This window comes from Barbatula barbatula (genome assembly GCF_947034865.1).
Source record: "Barbatula barbatula genome assembly, chromosome: 24".
Classification (NCBI taxonomy): Eukaryota; Metazoa; Chordata; class Actinopteri; order Cypriniformes; family Nemacheilidae; genus Barbatula; species Barbatula barbatula.
The window spans coordinates 14,971,494-14,992,701 of record NC_136787.1 but is presented as its reverse complement, the minus strand read 5'-3'; the positions used below and the strand labels follow the sequence as shown (position 1 = coordinate 14,992,701).

The 21,208-nt window shown below is 39.3% G+C and overlaps 2 protein-coding genes across 10 annotated transcripts in view; one reads left to right on the top strand and one right to left on the bottom strand.

Annotated features, from left to right (window-relative positions):
* The window catches only part of dclk1a (doublecortin-like kinase 1a), a gene marked incomplete at both ends in the record, with an annotated part of 34,672 nt that extends 32,748 nt beyond the window's left edge, over window positions 1–1,924 (top strand). The window contains one exon of one of the 3 annotated variants that reach the window (XM_079449475.1): window positions 150–1,924. In XM_079449475.1, coding sequence (XP_079305601.1) covers window positions 150–207 — 58 coding nt within the window. The remainder of the gene's footprint in view (window positions 1–149) is intronic. The other 2 variants (XM_079449476.1, XM_079449477.1) reach the window with 2 other exon arrangements.
* A 177-nt stretch (window positions 1,925–2,101) lies between these two features.
* nbeaa (neurobeachin a) overlaps window positions 2,102–21,208 on the bottom strand; it is a gene marked incomplete at its 5' end in the record, with an annotated part of 90,384 nt that continues 71,277 nt past the window's right edge. For 4 of the 7 annotated variants that reach the window (XM_079449443.1, XM_079449439.1, XM_079449440.1 and 1 more), the window contains 30 exons: window positions 2,102–3,857; window positions 3,942–4,093; window positions 4,172–4,368; window positions 4,628–4,729; window positions 5,391–5,561; window positions 5,791–5,946; window positions 6,150–6,221; window positions 6,321–6,513; window positions 7,484–7,573; window positions 8,000–8,167; window positions 8,430–8,582; window positions 8,972–9,091; window positions 9,211–9,351; window positions 9,494–9,606; window positions 9,739–9,854; window positions 10,001–10,103; window positions 10,189–10,306; window positions 10,589–10,725; window positions 11,656–11,802; window positions 11,984–12,108; window positions 12,222–12,388; window positions 12,495–12,603; window positions 13,028–13,092; window positions 14,224–14,285; window positions 15,429–15,562; window positions 17,458–17,577; window positions 18,053–18,179; window positions 18,291–18,445; window positions 19,309–19,783; window positions 20,861–21,029. In XM_079449443.1, the coding sequence (XP_079305569.1) occupies window positions 3,767–3,857; window positions 3,942–4,093; window positions 4,172–4,368; window positions 4,628–4,729; window positions 5,391–5,561; window positions 5,791–5,946; window positions 6,150–6,221; window positions 6,321–6,513; window positions 7,484–7,573; window positions 8,000–8,167; window positions 8,430–8,582; window positions 8,972–9,091; window positions 9,211–9,351; window positions 9,494–9,606; window positions 9,739–9,854; window positions 10,001–10,103; window positions 10,189–10,306; window positions 10,589–10,725; window positions 11,656–11,802; window positions 11,984–12,108; window positions 12,222–12,388; window positions 12,495–12,603; window positions 13,028–13,092; window positions 14,224–14,285; window positions 15,429–15,562; window positions 17,458–17,577; window positions 18,053–18,179; window positions 18,291–18,445; window positions 19,309–19,783; window positions 20,861–21,029 (4,248 nt within the window). In that variant the 3' untranslated portion in view covers window positions 2,102–3,766. Of the gene's footprint in view, window positions 3,858–3,941; window positions 4,094–4,171; window positions 4,369–4,627; window positions 4,730–5,390; window positions 5,562–5,790; window positions 5,947–6,149; window positions 6,222–6,320; window positions 6,514–7,483; window positions 7,574–7,999; window positions 8,168–8,429; window positions 8,583–8,971; window positions 9,092–9,210; window positions 9,352–9,493; window positions 9,607–9,738; window positions 9,855–10,000; window positions 10,104–10,188; window positions 10,307–10,588; window positions 10,726–11,655; window positions 11,806–11,983; window positions 12,109–12,221; window positions 12,389–12,494; window positions 12,604–13,027; window positions 13,093–14,223; window positions 14,286–15,428; window positions 15,563–17,457; window positions 17,578–18,052; window positions 18,180–18,290; window positions 18,446–19,308; window positions 19,784–20,860; window positions 21,030–21,208 lie in introns of all 7 variants that reach the window. The other 3 variants (XM_079449441.1, XM_079449445.1, XM_079449444.1) reach the window with 3 other exon arrangements.

The window sequence follows — 21,208 nt, the reverse complement described above, 5'->3', positions numbered from 1 at the left end:
GTGGACATTTTGCCCTAAGTTGCCATTTGATGTCCAATGTATGAAGTCCTGATGCAAAACCAGTTAAGAAACACTGGAATTGTTATTTATGGTTCCTTAAGGCATGTTTCTGTAACAAATGACTAACGTGTCTTCAATCTTCCCTTTAGACCACCGCTCTTGATAAGGAGAGGCAGATTCTCCGACGAGGACGCCACCAGAATGTGAGCGCAGCTCCCCAGACCATCCAGCCAACCTGTAGCCTCCACATCCCAGCCTTTACACCCCATCTGTACCTCGACCTGCCCCAGCCGCCCGCCGGGCTCCCAGACCCCAAACCCTATTCATGTCTTTCAAGCAACAACACCACGCCCGAGTCTGAAGACTTTTCCGCCTGCTCCACAGAGACCGTTCGCTCCCTCCTCTCTCCATTCTAGCACTTGAGAAGAAGGGAGCAACTGGAAAGAGCATTAATAGGAGAATGTTTAATGAGGATTCGGAACGCAGCCATGTGGACTGATGAACATTTTGTAATCCCGATCACACAGAGGTGCACAAAGGGAAAATGACTATGTCAGAAAAGGGGGTTTCTTTTCTGTTTACTTACGGTCATTGGAATAACTTTTCAATTTATTTATACATGTAAACATTTAGTTTTTTTATTGAAGTTAAAGTATCCTCTTTTCGGTTGAGGCACTTAAGAAATATGATGTTTTTCTGGGTCCAGTATTGTTTGTAGGTTCCAGAAAGAAAATGCGTTGAGACAGTCAAAAGGCCCGTAAAGAACGACCAAATATTTTCAAAATCAGCATTTTTACACTGATTTTGAGAGAATTCATTGGAATTCCTTTAAACATGGCAAAACATTTTAAACAGAGTTTTTACTTATCAGTAGCTGATGCAAATTTCTGTTTGAAAGCCGTTTCTATTCTGCAGAATTGTGTTGCCCAGCAAAAAAAAAAATCATGGCTCCAATGTCTTACCATTGTTCCTGAAAATAATTCTGAACAGACTGAGAAAACGTTTGGAAATGCTCCCAGCCCTTTTGGGCTAAACAATATATCTGTTTCTTCCCTTAGTCACGGTACTGGACTCACAGAACTTGTTCATACAGAAGATGGGGACCTTTTTTGTAATCTGTGTAAATAATATAATTTCAATTATTTTGATATTGACAATATATTTCTTTATCTTAACTAGACAATGTTACAGTCATACATTTAATCATTTTGCAGTTTTTAAGTATACAGAACATAAGCACAAGTGCATTGTGGGAAAGGCAAGCAACGTTCCTTAATACAGGGTCACAGCTCTCAGAAAAACAAATGCCAACTTGACTTTTCAGCCAATAGTATGACCAATAATTACATTTAATTAATGGACACTCGTTCAGTGGTACTACTGTATGTAAAGCAATCGCCAAACGTTGCAGGAGATTTGGTATTAGTCATAGGAAGTCAAAATAGTTTGGAGTGCTTTTGGTAGTCAGAAGTGTTCTAATACCTCATAACCTTGCTAACTGTGTCATTGTATTCTCTCATTAGTGCATGGAATACAAAGCGGCTCTTATATTATAATTTAAAACATTAGTCTATTAAAAAACATATTACAACCTGACTTTGTCTTTATTGATGCTACCTTTTGCCCAAAACAGAAAACTGAGTTTAAATACAGATACATCTGTATTTGTTTGTTTTTATTATTACTTAATAAAAAACAATAGACTCTTTATGTATTTTCATAATTTCTATTTTTTTATTAATTTTCCCTCCATATTTTTTAATAATAAACCCATCAAAACTATGGAACAACACAATTGTAATGATAGTGTATCTGAATAGCATCATATGAAAGCAAAGATGTTTCATCGCCTTTGAAATATAAGGTTTGATCTTTTGTCAAAACTATGTTGTCACATATGTGAATAAATCACAGTATTTACATTAATAGATTTTTTGTTTATGTCGTCTACATTTTTGGGACTTTTCTTGATAACATGTTTATTTACAACGTCAAACGGAATGCTCAAATCTCAAAACACATTCAATCAAAAGGCGGTGTTTTGTTTTAGTTCAAGCATTACAAAATCAAGAACCTCAGAGATATTTTGATTTGTTTTATTGTAAATACGACAAAAAGGAAACAATTTTATTTTACAGTTATTGATCTATATATTGGCATGAATTGATATTTAAACATTTTAAGAGACACCTGTAAGATTCTGGCTTTTTCAAGTTGCAGCAGATGCATGAAACAGCAGGTGGGGACTGAACAGAAAAATTGCATTATAATCGAAATAAATCATCCTTTATTTGCCTCCTGCCAGTAAACTGTTCCTCTCCTCTCCACAAACAATGCAGAAACATAAAAATAAATGAAAACTATATGCAACCGTCATGATCAGGCACACCTCGCAAAAAATGAAAGAACAAAACTATATAGCAAATGTACAAATCAAATATACAGTAGTGACCACTCACCTTGCAAGGAGACAGACCTGCACGCTATGTATGTGCCGATGTCTCATATATATCCACAACCATAGCCAATGACAAGGCAAATCAACAAATTATTTGCATAATTTATTCATGTTTTGAATTTCTGAACTCAGCTTTCTGACTAATAATTACACCTTTGCAGGAAAACAACTATATTTTAGTATCTTAGTGTTGTAGTTTGAAAAATATCTATTTTCCTTCGAAGAGGGGGTTGAAAACCACTCTCTGTAGTTTGTGTATGCACTCTTAAGTTCTCATTTCACATAATAAACCATGTTTATGCAGTCACTCTTGGCTACAAAGATATTGCTTACTGTGGCTGTGGTTGTACAACGTAATCATCACATATGATTATAATATTAATCATTTAAATACAACAAACATCAATGCACAAATTATACAATGGAAGAATGGGTCTAAAATGTGATGGGAGGCCAAAAGAAAATCCTTACACATTGATAAATCATGGGATGTTACTGGTGCAAAGTGTCCGATACAAAAACGTCAACATTAATATTTTTCGTCTCATAAATAATTGAACGAGTGAGTGAGGGAGGGTTCTTTTTTTGTTGCCTTTTTCACATCTTGAATCTTTTAAACGGCCTGCTTACATGCCTGGCTTCCCTAACCGTCACAATATTTACATATATGACAAAACAATTACCAAATATACAAAGAGGAAATAGAAGCCTGTTTTCCTGTCTGACATCCTCCCTGTGAATCTGCAGGCCTTCGTCTACAATCCTCATCCGAATCATCATGTCATTGCAACTACACAATATCTTACAGCAAGTCATTAATAAATTAAAGGTGATGAGATCTGTAATTTAGTGGGAGGTATGAGTTCCCCCTTGTAGTGAAGAACTGCAAAGCAGCAGTTTGTATTTACAAAGATTAAGTTAACGGCTGTGTCTTAATCCCATCCCAGAATCCCCCTCCCTCGCCCACCCCTCCCCAAAAAACCTGTTTTGTTGGCGATTTATCTCGTAGCGTCTTCTGTTTGGAATTGCGCTCCATGCGGTCCAGCTCTCCCGCTTCCGACTTGCTTGCGTACGATGGTGTTCGCAGACGAAAGGGATTTAGGCATCTCATAGTAAGTGGGGAGTGAAAGACAACCCTAAAGATCTAAGGTTAGGTTACATATGTCTTATTTTTATCCGGGTTTAGTTTCACCCTGAACTTAGAGGGACACCAACTGTCTAGCAGGAACGGACCTCGAACCCTCCTCATTGCTTCGCCTGTGGCCCTAAACAACATCCCCCTCTTCGTCTATCTTTGCGTGTTCTGTCTCAATATCTGTTTTGGTGTTCGTAGTGCCATCGATTGAAATCAATGTTAAACGCCACAATGCTGCCTGATGCCATTCCAGTGATCAAAGTCCTGCAAATATAAAAAACAAGAATGAAAATGGATCATTTACCCAAACCATTTCTCCAATCGTCATTGGCTCTAAAGTGAGCTCACCTCTGGTCATGGGACAGGTCCATAGCCCTGATGCCCGCATCACAGCCGGGGTAAATATAAAGCTGCTTGAAGTCACAGGCCTGCCACACTTCAACAACGCCGTTGTCACCTCCTGTTACCAGATTCTGCCCGTCACTGCTCAACAGGATGGCCTGCAAGGCGGATGGAAAAAGATGGATAACTATAGAGAATGTGTTTTATTCAATTGATGAGTATTGTGCGGCTCTTACACGTGTGGAGTCATTGATTTCCATCTGCGCCAGAAGTTTTCCATTAATGCTGAAGTTACAGAATTGCCCTCTTTCATAGTTTATGATACAGTGGCCCTCACTGGACACAGAGATCAGACGGGGGCGGAGACAGTTCTCGGGGCCCTCGAGCGCCCGCAGTAAATCTCCTGTGATGGTGTGCACCAAACACGGGCCCTCTATAAAACAATGCATCAAAAATGGTAACCAAGCATCGTAAAGGTAAGTGGAGACTTCTTAAACAATATTAAATTGTCAATGTGAAGGACACGTGCATCCTAAAAAATGAAAGGTAAATAATACAAATTTTAATTAAATGCAAATAATTTAAAATAAAATTGTTGGCATTGTTTCACACATGCTCTGCTAAGCCAAATTAAGTCAAAGTACATGTATTTTTTTAAAAGAGACTTGATGAAATAACTTTTGAAGATTGACCTTTGGCCCCACTGATGACGAGTCCCAGTTCAGCACACACAGACACACACACCACTTCATGGTCGTGACCGGTCAGAACGGCTCGTGGTGCTGGATAATCACCTGAAACACAGCAAAGGTTCGGATTAGGGATGGAACGATTCACTGTGAGCCAGTTGGAAATCTATTATAATATGTGACGATTTAAGCCGGTTGAGATGTTATTTGAATCGCAATAGATGTTTTGAACTGCAGAGGTCGATGTGTTTACTGCAAACTTGGAAAACGTGGATTTGCTGATATTTCCTAAATGTAAAAAATTCAAGAAAAGCTGAGAAAACGTTTATTTTAAAGAGACTTTTGTATTAATCATTTTTGATTTGGAATTTGTTTTAAAATTGCAGTTTATTTTTGTTATTTGACATAAAATATATTAAATTTTACAAAGAAATGTACACCATTTGAGAAATAATAAAAGGACATGCTCCTTTCTAATTTGTCTCGACTCATTTAGTAAAAATAAATGAGATCAGTATCGTGAATCGCATAGCATTGTGAGCTTTGTGAATTTTTACATCCCTAGTTCGTATACTACATAAATATTTTTTATGAATGCATTTTATTGATCATAGAACATTATACAAGAGTATTTGACGTGATCAGCATGAGAGATAATTGAGATAAATGACTTCCTTTCTCCAAATTAAATACACACTTAAGTCAAAGACATGCTGATACTGTACACATGACCTCGTTTGGTTGATTTTTTTCTCTGTCTACTCACTGTTGTTTGGATTGTCACCAATGATGTGGTGTCGTCCGCTCCAGTACCAGAGCAGTAGGGTGGCGTCTCGTGAGCCTGAGACTATATAACAATCCCCTCCAATGTAGGACTCGGACCGAGCGAGACAAGTCACCACGTCCCAGTGGCCAAACACGATCTGAGTCAGTTTCCCTGGGATAAAAAAGCATAAAGCTATGATTCCTGTAACCCTACTGGCATCCGATTGCCATGGAAAAATGCATAGTGATAAAATGTACACCTTGAATTCACTGTAAGTTGTCTTAGATCTGCCATATGCGTACATGAAAATTAACATTTTAAAATGTCTTCCTGAATTAGAGAGTAACAGAGATTGACATTTACTACTTTATACCAAAATAATCAAATTGAATGCACACACCTGTTTCTGTGGAGTAAACACGGAAACTCTTGTCCCAGAAGCCACATGCCAGGATGTAGCGGTTGTCTGCTGTTACCACAAAGCAGTGTGTGTTGATCTGAATGCTCTGATCCACCAAATCTGTGATTTGCCTTTTACTAATGCCAGAGTTATTAGCTGGGAAAGGAAGCACAGAACAGGTGTGACTATAAAAACAATTCCCAAGATCTCCAAGACACAAACAAGCTTGATGAGTCCATTAATGGAGGAGTTTGAGGACCATCACTGGCGACGTGTTGTTATATGAATATTAAATGTGAACAGTTTGTGCCTCAGCCAATCGTGACCTCATGCTTAATCACATGACCTTATGAACTTACCAATCAGAGAGTCCATTTCAATGGGAAGATGATGAGCCTGTTCTAATGAATATCCCGGAGCTCCTCTGAGACCTAGACAAAACAAACATTTTTATTTTTATTTAGTACTCGTAAATAAACTTGATAAATACATTTTTTAAACGCATCACACCACATAATTATGCTACTCACCCACTGTGTTGTGCCAGCGATTAACGGCGAACAGCCGGCTACACGTGACCGTGACCGCAGCGGGGATGCTGAGGTGAGGCAACGTGTTGGCCGCCACGTGCGTGACCGGAGAGTTGGATGGGAACTTAAGCACCATGATGACATCTTGCTGCATCTGGTCCTTAAACATCAAAGGACTCTGAGGAAGGAAACACTGATAAGCAGAAAAGAGAAAGACGAGGAGGAAGAGGACAGCAAGAGGAAGTGTATGACCAAGGAAAGAGGGGTAGGGAAAGAGAAAGAAAAGAAGAGGAAAGGAAGGGAAAACAGGAATTAGAAAGGTACCATTGAAGGGATCATACAAGGTGAGTATAACGGGATGGGAATCTGGCCGGGGCGATTAGTTCTGGTTCAGTTCTGGACTGGTTTGGAATATTGGAAATGGGGAGGGGGAGTTTTGCTGAAATGTTCAACATTCAAGCCTATTCTTTCTAAAAAGATGCAAAAACACGTCCAAACCAGATATAACCCAAACTATGAAAAATGGGCAACTCCATGCTTATGTCAACCCTAAGATAAAAAACTGGCAATATTTGGTGGTTTAACTATCAATAAGAAATCTTTCTGAAAGTTTTTAAGAAGCATTTTAAAGCGATTTGTGCACATTTTTATTCACAGAAATCATAAATGTTTTTCTGATGTCTGTACATGTCAGGGGTTTAGTCTAACAGATGATTCAACATATTGTAATAAATACATTCTCTGAGAATTTATATTTCAAGTATGGAATATCCATAACGCCTCAACTGCTCAAACGCTACTATAAGAACTATTTTCTACATGTATGTAATTATTTTGCTTTGTGTTGTGTCACACCTTTAGTGAAATCTTATTGTTCCAAATATATATTACAGCTATACAAGTCATCATGACATTAAATTTGCACTCTTACTATTTCCTAGTGCATGTAATTCAAATGAAAAGGTTAGGGCTGACGTAATCTGATCTACATACAAAGGATGTAATAAAAACATGTCATGATAAAAGACGTAAAACTAATTACAAAAGACATCATATTCATCTATATTAAAGATCTCATGTAGATATCACGCATAATAAAGATCTCAATAAAATAGGTGCGATACAGTTACCTCAAAAAAAGAGTTAAAATAAAGACATCTCACCAAATGCATTGCTGAACTACGGGGTGGATGAGGTTCTATTAGAAGCTGTGACGGAGCCTGTCCAAATTGCTGAATCTGAGCCTCCGTAGTCTACAGAGATAAAAAAAAGAACAACAAAACAACAGTCAGACAAAACGTTACATACGTGTAGAGTAAAAGCAAAGACAGAACAAGAAGTAGACTGATCTCTTTAAACTAAATGTGTTCTTTACTCGGCGAAAGGAGAGAAAAATGTTGACAGTTAAGGTCTTTGCACATACTGTCCGAAATCGTTTGTACGGTGTCTCTGAATCGTCAAAAAGCTCAAAATGCTTGCTACAGATGCGAAAAATGCAGAAAATCGAACCCAGTCCGAATTTTTAATGACGGATGAAAATATCGGAGGCAGTTGGCAAATGTGATTGACACAACGTGAGGTCGTATTTGTTTTTTAACGTGCAGAAATTTCAGATGCAAATTTCCAACTCAATGTGCAATGCCTTCTTGGCCTATGGCAACGGTTAGACTCTTTCGTACCTCTCTCAGCTGAGCGTCGCTGATGGTGTCCAGGTTCACGGAGCCCTCGTAAGACATGTAATGGAAAACGTTGAGGGCCCTAATGGCTTCCGGGCCCCTCTGCTTGTAGCCGAAGATGAGATCGATCCACTGGTGCAACTGGCACGACACAAATTCACTCTCCAGCGCCTGATACGTCAGAGGACGACAGTTAATGGAGGAAACGAACAGGGGTTTCAAGAGAAATTACTAGCCTTGTCTACGTGAGGCTCAAAGCAGATTTTTTTTCTCTACAAATTGAAGTGCTCTATTTAATGAACCGGCTCCACTTGGCGGCCAAGTCCGTCTTTGACTCGTGACACGGTGAAAAATGGGCTGAATTGGACTATTAATCCAAATAACTGTTGTGATTGCACCTTAATGTTCACACAGACACACACACATCTCTCACCATCCTGTTAATGCGAACAAAGTCCTCTGGTTTTTTGGCCCAGGTTGGTAGATCCACATCACAGACGGCTAATCTGTCCTCTCTCATCCCCAGATCATATCCACTGTTGTTCACAAACATCTCGGGGAGGTAGTAAAACTCAGGGATCAACTCCTGTTATACAAACACACGAATGTTGACCTCACATAACAGAATTACAACTCAATTACATGTACATGTTTACAGTAACCTGACTAAAAGTTTTCTTATGATCTTAAAAAACGTTTAATTTGAAGATGTATGCTTAAACGCTGGAAATGATCTCAGAGACAAAAATAGTTGTCACAACATATTCACTTCTTCAAATGAATTCTTTAAGTGAGTTTGTTTCAATTTTTCTAAAATGTGAAAGAAAGAATAACTGACCATAAACTTTTGAATACTAGTGTATTTGATACATACATACACCAAGTTATGTTCCATAAAAGTTTATTTCTGGGGTGAACAGTGGGTTGTGATATTCATGTGCTCATCAGATATCAGATTCAAGTTGTTGTTCTCACCCTAACGTCAGACGTGTCCCTCTGGCAACTTCTCCAAGAGCGTGCAATACCAGAAAACGTCCGGTCAGGATGGTCAAACTTGTTGTCATTAGAATTCAAGAAGAACGTTGTGAAGGGTTCCTGTGTTATTAACAAAGAGAAATATATACTTTTAAATTGAACTAATGCTGCCTATAAAGTAAAATTGCATTAAAAACTGTTGATAAAGGTAGAATCCAGATCATTTTGTTAGTACTTACTATCCTGACAAGCCAGAAGAGAGTTGAAGCGGCGGTGGAATAGAGTGATGCGTAATGATGGGGCGGAGTCCCATCATCCTCCCATGTCTCATAGTGCTCGGCATAGAACACAGCTCGCTTTGGATTCAGGGCTCCGATTGGCTGTAAATATGCAGGGAAGGCAAAGGAATGCTGGGTTTTTGAATAATCGCTTGACACATTTTGTTTAGCGCTAACCCAAACTAAATATTTTTTAAACAGTCAGCTATTGTTTGATTCAATAAACAGAGCTGATGTGACGTACCTTTGAAAGATCCCTGAAATTCCCTGGTAATGTAAGATCCAGGTCCTCAGAATCATAGTTAGTGAGGACCCAGGGGAAGACAGGATACTGGTTCAAATCATTATAGGTCCTCCCTGAAAAGAGCACCACAAAATTATAACGATGCTGAATACTAACCTTTTCCAATGTGTACAGCATGACTTCACTGTAGTATATGCATATTAATAGCGTACCTGTTTTAAAAAACGACATGAGCTCAATCTCACCTGCAATGGTGTTGAGGAACATGAGGTACTCAAAGTTTGAAATCTCTCTTCGTTGCCATCTCTGAGTCATGTTAGATGACTTAAAGAGCTGCCGTGGTGTTGCAAGAGAAATCCGTCTGTAGTCGGAACAGTGACGCAATAACGGAGTTATTATCATAAGCAAGACACACTTTTACTGTTCAGAATACAGTATTTGAATCAGAAACACACACTGTGTTCTTCTGAACAAAAACAAGCCGACTCTGAACATCATCAACGTTACCTCGCCTGAGGGAGACCATAGCTGGTGCCGACACCAACCCGAGGTAAACTGTACACAACCTTCTTTACTGTGGCCTGATCTGGAAAGTTAAACATGACGGATGCTGCAAAGAGGACAAGACGAAGTAAAAATGTTAATACAATTTTAAAATAATTTAGAAATGAGTTTTAAACAAGTCTGAATCTTACTCCTGTTAGCCATGAAGACCTCCAATCCAGTGTTCTGGAGTAGGTAACGTCTAGAAAAAACTGCTCTGATCTCGCTAAACATCCATTTGCCGTGCAGACCTTCTGTGTATGCCAATACCTGATACACACAAAAAACATGACGTTTAAAAAAACAATTATATATATATATACATTAACACATAGATGCAAAACTAATGCAGTGGAACTACATAGAGCATATACAATATATTCAATTTAATCAATAACGAAGGTGGTACACAGCATGATGCTGTCATTTTGATAAAATAACATTGCAAACGTCCCTAAAAATACTTCTGTTGACTCAACAATGTAAAAAAAAAACATAATGCAGAAAAATAACACTTCATTCTAGTGTAGGGACATTAGGAAGGTCAAATACCTTCGCTTCAATCTGTTTGAAAGCCGTATCGTCCTCGTCCACCTCGAAATAGATTTCTGTTGTGGTGATTGACAACGTCCCTCTTGCAACAATCACAGGAGCGACCAGCTGGGCTGGTGTGCTCAGGACCACAGGTCCTGGAAGAACCCACCCCACAAATTGAGAAACGTTTTTTATCAAAATGCCTTTACTTAAGAAATTAGTTTAGATTTACATTTCACTTTCAATTTCATTATGCACTAAATTATATTGGATTTCAGATCTTGTAAATAAATTGTTAGCAAACCAAGAGGGTCAGGATTAGTCTGACTAGACATTTGGGCATATGATAAACTACGACATATTGACCGTGTATTCTGACGAAACAACATTTTTGCAAGCGACATATAAATTGTTAATATTAATAATTATATTTGCATACACATACATTTGTTGTTCTTGCAGCTGCTATTAAGATAAATGTAATGTTAACATTAGTAAAGCTCATGAATATCTTAAATCTTAAATAACTTGAAGACTAAAAAATATGCATTTTGAAAAGAAAATGTAGAAAAAACAAGCTTGTTAGCTTAATTGAATAATCATTACATTGCAGTCAGTGGCTCATTACAATAATAAATAAGTGGCTCCTTGGATTAGTGTTCATTTAGTAATTTAGTCATTCAATGACAGAATCAAATGTAACAGTTAAAGCTCATAAATCACTCGCTTGCGCAGATATAGAGGAGATCTGCATCAAAAGACGGAGGGTTGCGGCCTGTTTTTGACTAAAACGTTAATTAGCATATTTGTTTACTGTACGACTGAACTTGCCTCTTGAGATAAATACTCTCGGACGAAAAGCCACTGGGAATAGAGTAATAGTTGCATACATTAGCACGTGCGTCAACAAAACATCAAAGAAGCGCCACACATCAAGGGTTACGCTAATAGCCTGAGGCGGTTATTTATGTATTGATAAAGACAGACAATTAATGCTAATCTGTTTTATAGTTCAAGGGGATTTGAGAGGTGCCTGCTTGTGAATGGCCTAAAAACCTGCTGAGTGCATCAGGTGCGCTGTATACCTGCGAGGTTGTCAATCTCTTTTTCTTGCAGCAAGCTAACTGCATCATCATCTCCCTCCAGCATCAGTTCTGTCTCTGGATTCTGACTGACCACGGAATGACTGCGAAAGGATTTCTTGGACTTGGTCTCTTCTTCCTCCTCAGGGCCTGCTTTTGGCAAAAATACGATTGCGATGTTAACAGACAAATAGCCTGGTTGATACTTTATGTTATCTTTGTTTTATTGTTCAACTCCTTATGCATGACAAGCATTTTTAATAACAAGGTGTCAAATAGTGGGAAAAGAATGATTGCAGGTTCGAGGTGCAAGATAATATTTTCAACTGACTATATTCCTCCAAAGACTTGAGGGTCACGTCTGAGTGGGTGGAGCCAAATGCATTGCGCACAAATCTCCGCCTCCTGCGAAGGTCATCCTCCCAGTAATCCAAACGCCAGAAATCATGCAGCTGACTAGAATATAAAAGAGAGAGAGAGAGAGAGACATTTTTAGGTGGTGGAGGGCTGCAAAATAAGAGAAGCATTAATTATAATATTAACCATAAAGTAGGAAGTTGTGAGTGTACCTCTGTGACATGGTGCCCCACGCTCCATGCTTATTGGTCAGAATGTTGAGGATCTTTTGTTTAAGTTGATTCGCCGTCACGTGATCTCTGTGTTTGGCGGCACTGATCAGGTGATCGCACATCTTTTCCTCCTCCCTCCTGTCGGCGGCGTACTGCGCACAGTTTGACTGTAAAAACGAGGAAATATATATCATAAAGTGCAAATATACATTGTCATGCAAAAGTTAAACTATCAATATGTCAAATATGAATTACAGATCTAGACTGACTGACCTCAAACTCTGCATGCTTGTGAACATCTTCGGCTCTCTGCCTGTTGAGGATAAACTCGGCCTCATTGGCAACTCTGACAATATGATCTTTCATGGCGTGACACAGAAGTCTGAAACAAACAAAACCCATCATTACTGATAAGTCAACAACAGACGGAATAAAAAAAACCTAATATTATACTTTTATTACGAGCATCTTCTGTCAATACATTGGTACCCTTAAAGGGACAGTTCAGACAAAAATCATTCATCCATCATTTATTCTCCCTCATGTCATTCCAAACCTGTGTGACTTCTTTCTTCTAGAGAACACAGAATAACTGTGTTTAGAAGTACAATTTGGGACCCCTATTGACTTTCATTGTATGGACACAATGATCTTCTTGTGTTACACAATGGAAAGAGTCACATACAGGTTTTGAACGACATAGGTTGAATATGTTTGTTTACATCCTGAATCAAGCTCCAGTGGTCAACGTTAACATTCATAGTTAGCTGTGTATGACCAAGAAGGAGATCTAGGTTTGATTTTACCTTCCCTCGTTGATCAGCTCAATAAAAGCCAGTCCAGCATTCTTCTGTATGGAGTTCTGCCACTCCTGAAACCACAAACAAATTAATTAAAGACCTCCAAGTCATAATCGTAACGTTTCAGTAATCCGATGACAAACACAACAATGCTAAGCATTAAACACAATTCTTTTTATTTATCGTCTTCCTTCTGACAATAAGGACAACATTTGAGTTTTTTAGGACTGGTGTCTGATTTGCTTCCCGAATGGTTGTACTGATGATTTCTGATTGGCTCTTTGCCACATAAGCGAGGGCGGTTATGGTGGAAGAGAGGCAGAATGCACTTAGCATCAGCGGATGCTTCTAGAAGGACACATCACAGACAAGCTCCCATTACCCCCTGCTTCCTGCCAATCAATATTTAGGGTACGGTTTCAATCCCTCGAGCCATTAATGGAAGGTCTAGAGCTTCAGTAATACTATACGTGCTGATGACGGGAAACCAAGGGAGGAGGGGAGAGGGCATCCAACACTGGATGGGCCACTGCTACACCCCAAACCTACTAGTCCTGAGTTCATCTCTGAAGGTAGAGGAAGCTAGCTGAGAAGACGGAGACTTTTTTGGGGGTGGTTCAAAAAGGTTCACCAAAATTCTGATTATAAAATACTGACAGTTTATCTGAAGGATCTTTTCTTTTTAAAATGTTGGTCGGAGGTAAGAAACAATACTTTCCGCTCAAGTGGATGGATGCACAGTTATTCAGACATTTCATGCAAAAGCGACCATCTTCTTAAAAGGTAAGCCAAACTATTTCATCCAACCTTAGATCAATTCTTTTTTTTGGGTAATTAGAATAAAGTATAAACCGTGATACCAGCACAGGCCTGCTGCATAGGGTGGGTCTGAAATCAGATCCTGTTTTGAACATGACACAACGCTGTAAGGAAGGCTCATTGGTGAAAGACTAGAGAACATTGGCACGTTACATCATTGTGACTTTTCCCCCCAAGATTTTAAGTTGTTTATATGCGGTTTCAGTGCTTTTGATTTCATTGAGAGTTTATGAAGCTTGAAATTGGAATGCAGTGTAATCTCAGCCTCTGCTCCTTTAATCACGTAGAAGATGGTGAAATGTGCGGTTCAATATTTATGAATTTGATAAAGGTTGATGAAGAATGCGAAGGAGTAAAGAAATATAACCAAGAGAGAACCTCACCTGTGAACACAACAGCATGACCAGCTCCACTACTGATGTGCTGGATTTCATACAAACTAAACCTGTTTAACAGAAATCAAAATTTAGCACGCACATGTCCACATTACTAGAGACACATTCACATGCCTAAAATACCATTACATAGTACCACGGTCTAATCCGTGTTAAACATGCACAAAATCTGCTTTAGTTAAACAAACAAAAACAGTCAGACGGACATTAAACTGTGAGGAAGACGAGGTGAAAGCACAAACACTGAAGCCTGACAGGACAACAGTGAGTGAGAGAGAGAGAGAGAGAGAGAGAGAATGTTTTTCATTACCCATGTATAATAATAATAAAAAACAGCATTTGTCTTTTGTAAAGAATGTTTAAACAAGTTCTAAATAAGAAAATTTCATTTAATAACTTACTTAATAAAAATAACTTTTACATTTATTTATGAATTATGTAAATGCATTAATTATTTAATAAAAATATGTATTAATTTATTTAGTGTTCTTTTAAAGGCTTTGGACATTTTGTCATAATTCCTCACTCTCTTGTTATTTCAAACCTGTATAACTTTCTTTCTTTTTCAAAATACAACAGATATTTTGAAGAAAGTTGGTAACCGAACAGCGCTGTACCCATTCACTTTTATTGTATGGTCACAAAACTAATGCAAGTGACCAGATGCTGGTTAACAACATGCTTCAAAATATCTTCTTTTGTGTTCTGCGGCAGAAAGAAAGTCATAAAGGTTTAAAATGACAAAGGATGAGTAAATGATGACAAAATGTTCATTTTTGGGTGCACAATCACTTTAAGCAGAACTCTTATCAAACACTTTGAAAATACAATATGCAAATCACTTTTAACTGGCATAAAAAGTGATTCAAACTAATATTTGCATTAAAAAACATAAGAGAAAAGAGAGAGAAGAAATATGAAGAGACAAAAGACAGCGGTGGAACATGAAGCAAATGTGAATTGCTGTAGAGGTGGATTTCCAGACTTCTGCTTTGACTCCTTAAAACACTTTTAAAACGTCTATTCGATCAAAATTCTCTACATCTCACCATCCTGTTCTCATACCTGCTCTGGGCCCATGCACTCGCATGATTGTGTGGTATGAGGCAGCCGGTGGACACACACACACAGCAGACAGTGAAGGACTCCACAGAGACACCAGGTAGAGAATAAAAAGGAGCACAATACAGCACCTGTACCTTCAATGAGCAATTCCTGCCCATGACTGCCCAGCAGAGTTCTCGACAGGAAGGGCGCGAAGTCCACAAAGATCTCCCTCAGCAAGGGTGCCACCTTCTCCAGTGCCCTCTCTAGTTTAGTGGTGATACTGCGAGGGACAAAAAGCCAGAAAGATGGTGCAGTTAGGTCACAAGTTCAAAACCACACAGGCATGTTTTAATATCAGCTGGTTAGTATGTGACAAGGTCTACGGCATTACTGCTGGGTTAAAGTCGTCCTACAGAAAGTCAATCAAAGGGAGGCAGAGAGAGCAAATGGTTACAGATCACCCATTTATACGCACATATCGCCCCCTGCGTGCCCCTGGGCTTAGCTACAAGCTTTTTATAAACCTGCGCTAGCACTGCAGTGTCGGGGATTGCAAATGACACCAGACTGTTAAATGAGGTGAATGTTAAAGGTTTGATGGTATATAGATCTAGGGGCATCCAGTGTGGCGTAAAATAAGTTTATAAATGAAAACATCTTTACTACTGTTAGCTGGAAAGAAACGGCGGGCTAGCAGGGTTGATTCTGTCAAGCCTTTGGTCAATGTGGTTTTAAGCGTGTATGCATTCTCTGTAACACTTTACAATAAGGTTGTATTCGTTAATAGTAATAAATGCATTAGCTAACAATAAGGAGTGTCGTTTTTTAGCAACTTTTGATGAGGGCTGACAAACGATTAATCAAGATTTACTACATCAAAAAATAAAAGTTTGTGCTAACACATTATATGTTTGTGTACTGTGCGTATCAATTTGGTGATTGTAAACACAAAAACGTATTTACATTAAGGAAATATCTAGATGTATTTATTTATATTTACCAATAACTACATATAAATACAAAATAATATGCAGAGTACACAGACTTATTATGTATACAGAAACTTTATAGAAATGTTATTGCTCAAATTACAATGAACTAAGTTTAATAAACGATGTAGAAGTATTGTTCGCTGTTTATGTTCACTAATGCATACAAATACAACTTTATTGTAAAATGTTTCCACTTTCTCTGCATGATCAATTATCTTCAATTCTGCATTCCATTAAGTAACAGCTGCGCTATTAAAATGAGATGATGTGCGTGACAAAGTGTCCTAACCAAGTGTGACGCAATCAGTTTCAGGTAATGTTGTTGTCTGGCCTGACAGCAAAACACTGTGTGATGTGACAGAATAACAGCCAATCAGAATAATAGTTCATATTCATGCTGTGTCAAGTCGTGTTGGAATTACCACAGGAGCCGGTAAAAACCTTTAACGTGTAAAAACTGTTTGTGGGAAACTAACAAAACAATTCTGACATTTCTCATGTAATTATTGTGAAATGTCAAATAAAAAAAAACACAGCAGCTGTTTTGGTTACACAAATTTCTTTACGAATATCATATTGGCTGTTCAACGATTAGTGAAAGTGACCTATTTGTCAGTTAAGGTGACCCATACCCATAATGTGACCTCTGTATTTAACGAATCCAGAGAGTAGTCAACACACGCACAGCAATGCGTGAACACATGTACACCCGGAGCGGGCAGCTATAACTGCAGTGCCCGGTAAGCAAGAAGGGGTAAGGAGCCTTGCTCAAGGGCACCTCAGTCGTAACCCGCCGATCCTGAGGATCGAATCGGCAACCTTCTGAACTCTCTTACCATTAGCCCACGACTGCCCCACAATTAAAAATAAATTGTATAAAAGTCGAATAAAAGTTTTTGTTTATAATAAAATGTCCATGCACCGTGTATGCAAGAAACATAAATCAATGCTTTGAGCTTTCTTGCGTCAAACCTGGTTAGGACAGTGTTAGTTGAGTGTAAATGCAAAAGAGACAGAATCAAATCAAGCAGAACTGTTATCGATACGAGCAGCTGGCCGGCTAGAAAACTCACAACAACCAGCATAGAGAGAAAAACAGAAGAGAAAATACAAAGCAAAACAAGAGAAGATGAAGATTAAGCTGGAAGCACTGGGTTAATGGGGCCAGTTCAAGCTTTCTTGCCTAAGAAACTGTCCTGCGTCTCTTGGGGCTGTTTGGAATCCTGTCAGCGAGCTAAAGGATTTGAGTTCTGGAGGCGTCAGCCTGGTTCGCAGTGGACACTGGTCCACTTCACAAAAGGCACTGCAATACAAATGGGCACAAACAGAGAGTAATGACTGAACAGGTATTTACTGCAGCTTACTGTAGTCTATAGTGTACGTAAACCCTGTGTGTTTCTCTATGCCAAATCAAAAGATGATTGAGCCCCAAAGTGTCCGTTTCATGCATATACACAAACAAAAATTTATATGAATTCAAATGAAAACAGATGCATCCATCCATCCTCAGCTGGAAACGGACCTTTACGCTACCAACAACTCAAAGCGTATCTTAAAGACCTCAGCCCATGTCTGAGAGAAGTTGTTACTGTGTGCGCGATGGTTATCAAACAATGCAAAAAAGGATACATGAGGTCGAGCCAGTGAAGAAACTAATGGGAAGCAGCAGGCGCAAGTGAGGCCACCAAAAAAGGAAGCGGACAGGAAGTGATGTCATGATTGTTTTGGTTTTATGCATGTGGATGACAGGATAATGCAATATGTATGAATGTGTGTACCTCATGTTTTCCATTGTGTCTTCGGGCATTGGTGCGACCGTCTGCACGGCTGGGAGGTTTTTACTTGTGGCGCCGTTTACAAAGCTCGACGAAGAGGAGGATGAAGAAGAGGCGGAGTCAGTGGCACCTGTTAAAGTAAGACAACAACTGTTTCTGTACTGGATTCCAACACATACTTTGTTCTATTTAGATGTCAAAACAACAACCCTATGTCTGTATAAAATGATACAAAACTCACCTGTCGTGTTGATCATGCTTTTAGGCGTCGCAGTGGCAGCAGCGAAAATATTAGGTGTGCTTCCTGATGAGGGCACTCCACTGGTGGTGGGTGTACCAACTGTGTTCACAGCCAGACTTCCTGGTGGAGGCTTCTTAACAGGCACCACCACACTCCTGTGCGACAAATAAAATACTAAATGTTCATACAAACATCTCGCATGGGACGTGAATCAGTTTCTAGCTATTTGGCTCTTCGGTGGTCTCAAACTGATTCAGCCCACCCTGTGAAAAAGAAGCGTGTGATAAAATATTCACCTGTCCTGATGAAATATTAACATTAAAAGAGCTCATGCATAATCTTATGTATAATTTATTCATCGGATTCTCTTAATTGGGATGAACGAAAAAGATTGATGTTTGGACAGGCTTCAGTTTGTACTGCGGAGAGCTAGTGATTTCCACACACAGCGTCACGCTCACGAGTCCTCGGCGCACTTACACAAGCCACAGGCACAAGCCGGCGTGGTAATGAGGAGCTACATACAGAGTACGAGATTGTATTAACAATGAGAGAAACATGCAGAATCATATTTGATGTGGAGGAGTTTAAACTACAGGGAGTTCATTAGGCAACTTGATTTGTTCTCGGGGTGCCCAGATGGACCCGTGTGTAACGGATTCATTAATGATTCATTGATTCAATGTACACACCAACTAGAGAGCGCAACAAAACCACCCACATTTTTAAGAAGCATAAATTTGAGAATTACAGAGCACATGCATTTTCTCAACTGGTAATTTATGTATTTATATAACACCCAAAGCAACCAGTTTCAAGTACACATGACAATATTTGATTCAATGCAAAGAAAGCATTGGATACAAAACGGGATACAAATAGATTCGCAAAGATTCAGTAATTATAAATGTACAAAAGTATATTGTTATGAGAGAAAGCAAAAGCATATTGTTGCTGTGGGACAATAACCTTGTATCTCCATTTTTGGGAATTCATTATTTTCATAAATCAACCCTACCTGTCAAACGAGTGGAACTGCATGGGCAGCATAGCGGCAGCTTCCCTCTTCAGGGCGGTGTCAGGATTGTACGGCTGAGGTTCGGGACCTGCCTCTGCTCCCTCCACTGGCGCAGCCACCAAGCTCTTCAGTATCTCCCTCACATTGATCCCCTTGTTAGATTGGCTGATGCTGGAGATAGACGCAGCCGGCTTCAGGACCTCAACGCCGGGTGGAGACTCCAGTAGGGACTCGCGGGATTTCCTCACTTCTGAGGACAGCGTGCAGAGTAACTCGCTCATGGTGTCTGGGCCTCCAGAGTTCCCGCCGATTCCTCCAGTGTCCCCGCCCAGTTCAGAGCAATTGAGGGCACCGGTGACATGCTCCTCCCCGATGCCAGAGTCGGTGTGGGGCAGTGAGCCCTCCAGGGGGAGGTCCTCCAGAGGCGTGCCCTGGCGGTCTCCACGTACACCGTCGGTGAAGGATGATGGGTTTTCTGTAGTGAACATACATGAAAGAAATTGTTTAGACGAAGTTAGTATTCCTAAACAAGTTTTATGAAGTCAAACAATGGCTTTATGTGAGAAACAGACTAAATGTTAAGTTGGTGACCAATAATCCTCCACAGACGCTCTTGAAGAGACAGTTTAACCAAAATGAAAATTTTTCATCATTTTCACACCCTCACGTTATAGGCTTCTATTGTATAGACACAAAACCACAGAGACATTTCTCAAAATATCTTCTTTTGCGTTTCACAAAATAAAAAAGTCACGCACGTTTCCTACTACGTTTCCTTCCTACTAAATTAAATCGTTTCATTTACTTGAACATAAAATGAAAAATGTTGAAGAATGTAGGAAAGCAAACAGTTCAAGGGCACCTTTGACAACCATTTTAATTAATATCCTACTTTGGTAGTCAATGATGTCCCAGAAATGTCAGTTGCTAAATTATTTCCAAATATCTTTGTGTTTAGCAGAAACAAAGAAATGTGTACAGATTTGGAACAACATCGGGGTGAGTAAATGAAGGGTGGAGTATCCTTTCAACTTGGCATTTCACTCACTTTATTTCTTTCATTTTTTTTATTTCACAGAAGAAAAGTCATGAGGAATGACATGAAGGTGTGTAAATGATGATCGAGTCTTTATTTTTAGTTGAGCTGATCCTTTAATCATTACAAAGCTGCATCCGCATTCATCAAACTCACTGCAACGTGTCTGCGAGCGACTTCGTCCCACCTGAATATTAAGTCAATATCGCAGTCAGATAAAGCGCTGCAATAATTTCTTGCATGTTTAAGTTGATGAAACCCTCTCTGTGGGGAGTTTCCAATCTAGCGCTGAATAAAGCGTAGATAATCGGAGCATAAATCAGAGATGAAAAGAGCGTTCGCAGCGGAAGTTGCTGACTGTTGAGTGATGAATACAAGCCCAAGCTGTGCTTGTGTGTAACTGGAAAGGGGCTAAAAATACACACCTATTTAGCACAAACAAGTTTTTAACTGCGCACACACACACAGACACACACGGTAGATGTATTCATTTAGCTTGGAGTAAGTCAGGTTCACCTGTGCTGGTGGGTGAATTAATCTCTTGTCGAATGCTTCTTCCTGATAGGCTACTGGACCTGACAATCTCCCGCTGTGGCTCCAGGATGTCCCGGTACTTGGACACCATGAGGACAGAGATGAAGTAGACCACAGCCAGAGCCAGGAACTGAGCTTGTTTGCTGTCATCCTATCGAAAACACATTGTTAGAATAATTCTCTCTTTTGTGTTATTATAGGCATAGTTCACCCAAACATTTAAATTCTGTCATCATTTACTCAACCTCATGTTATTTCAATCCTTTATGACTTACTTACCTCTGCAGAACTCAAAAGAAGATATTTTGAACGTTAAAAAAAACAACCGAT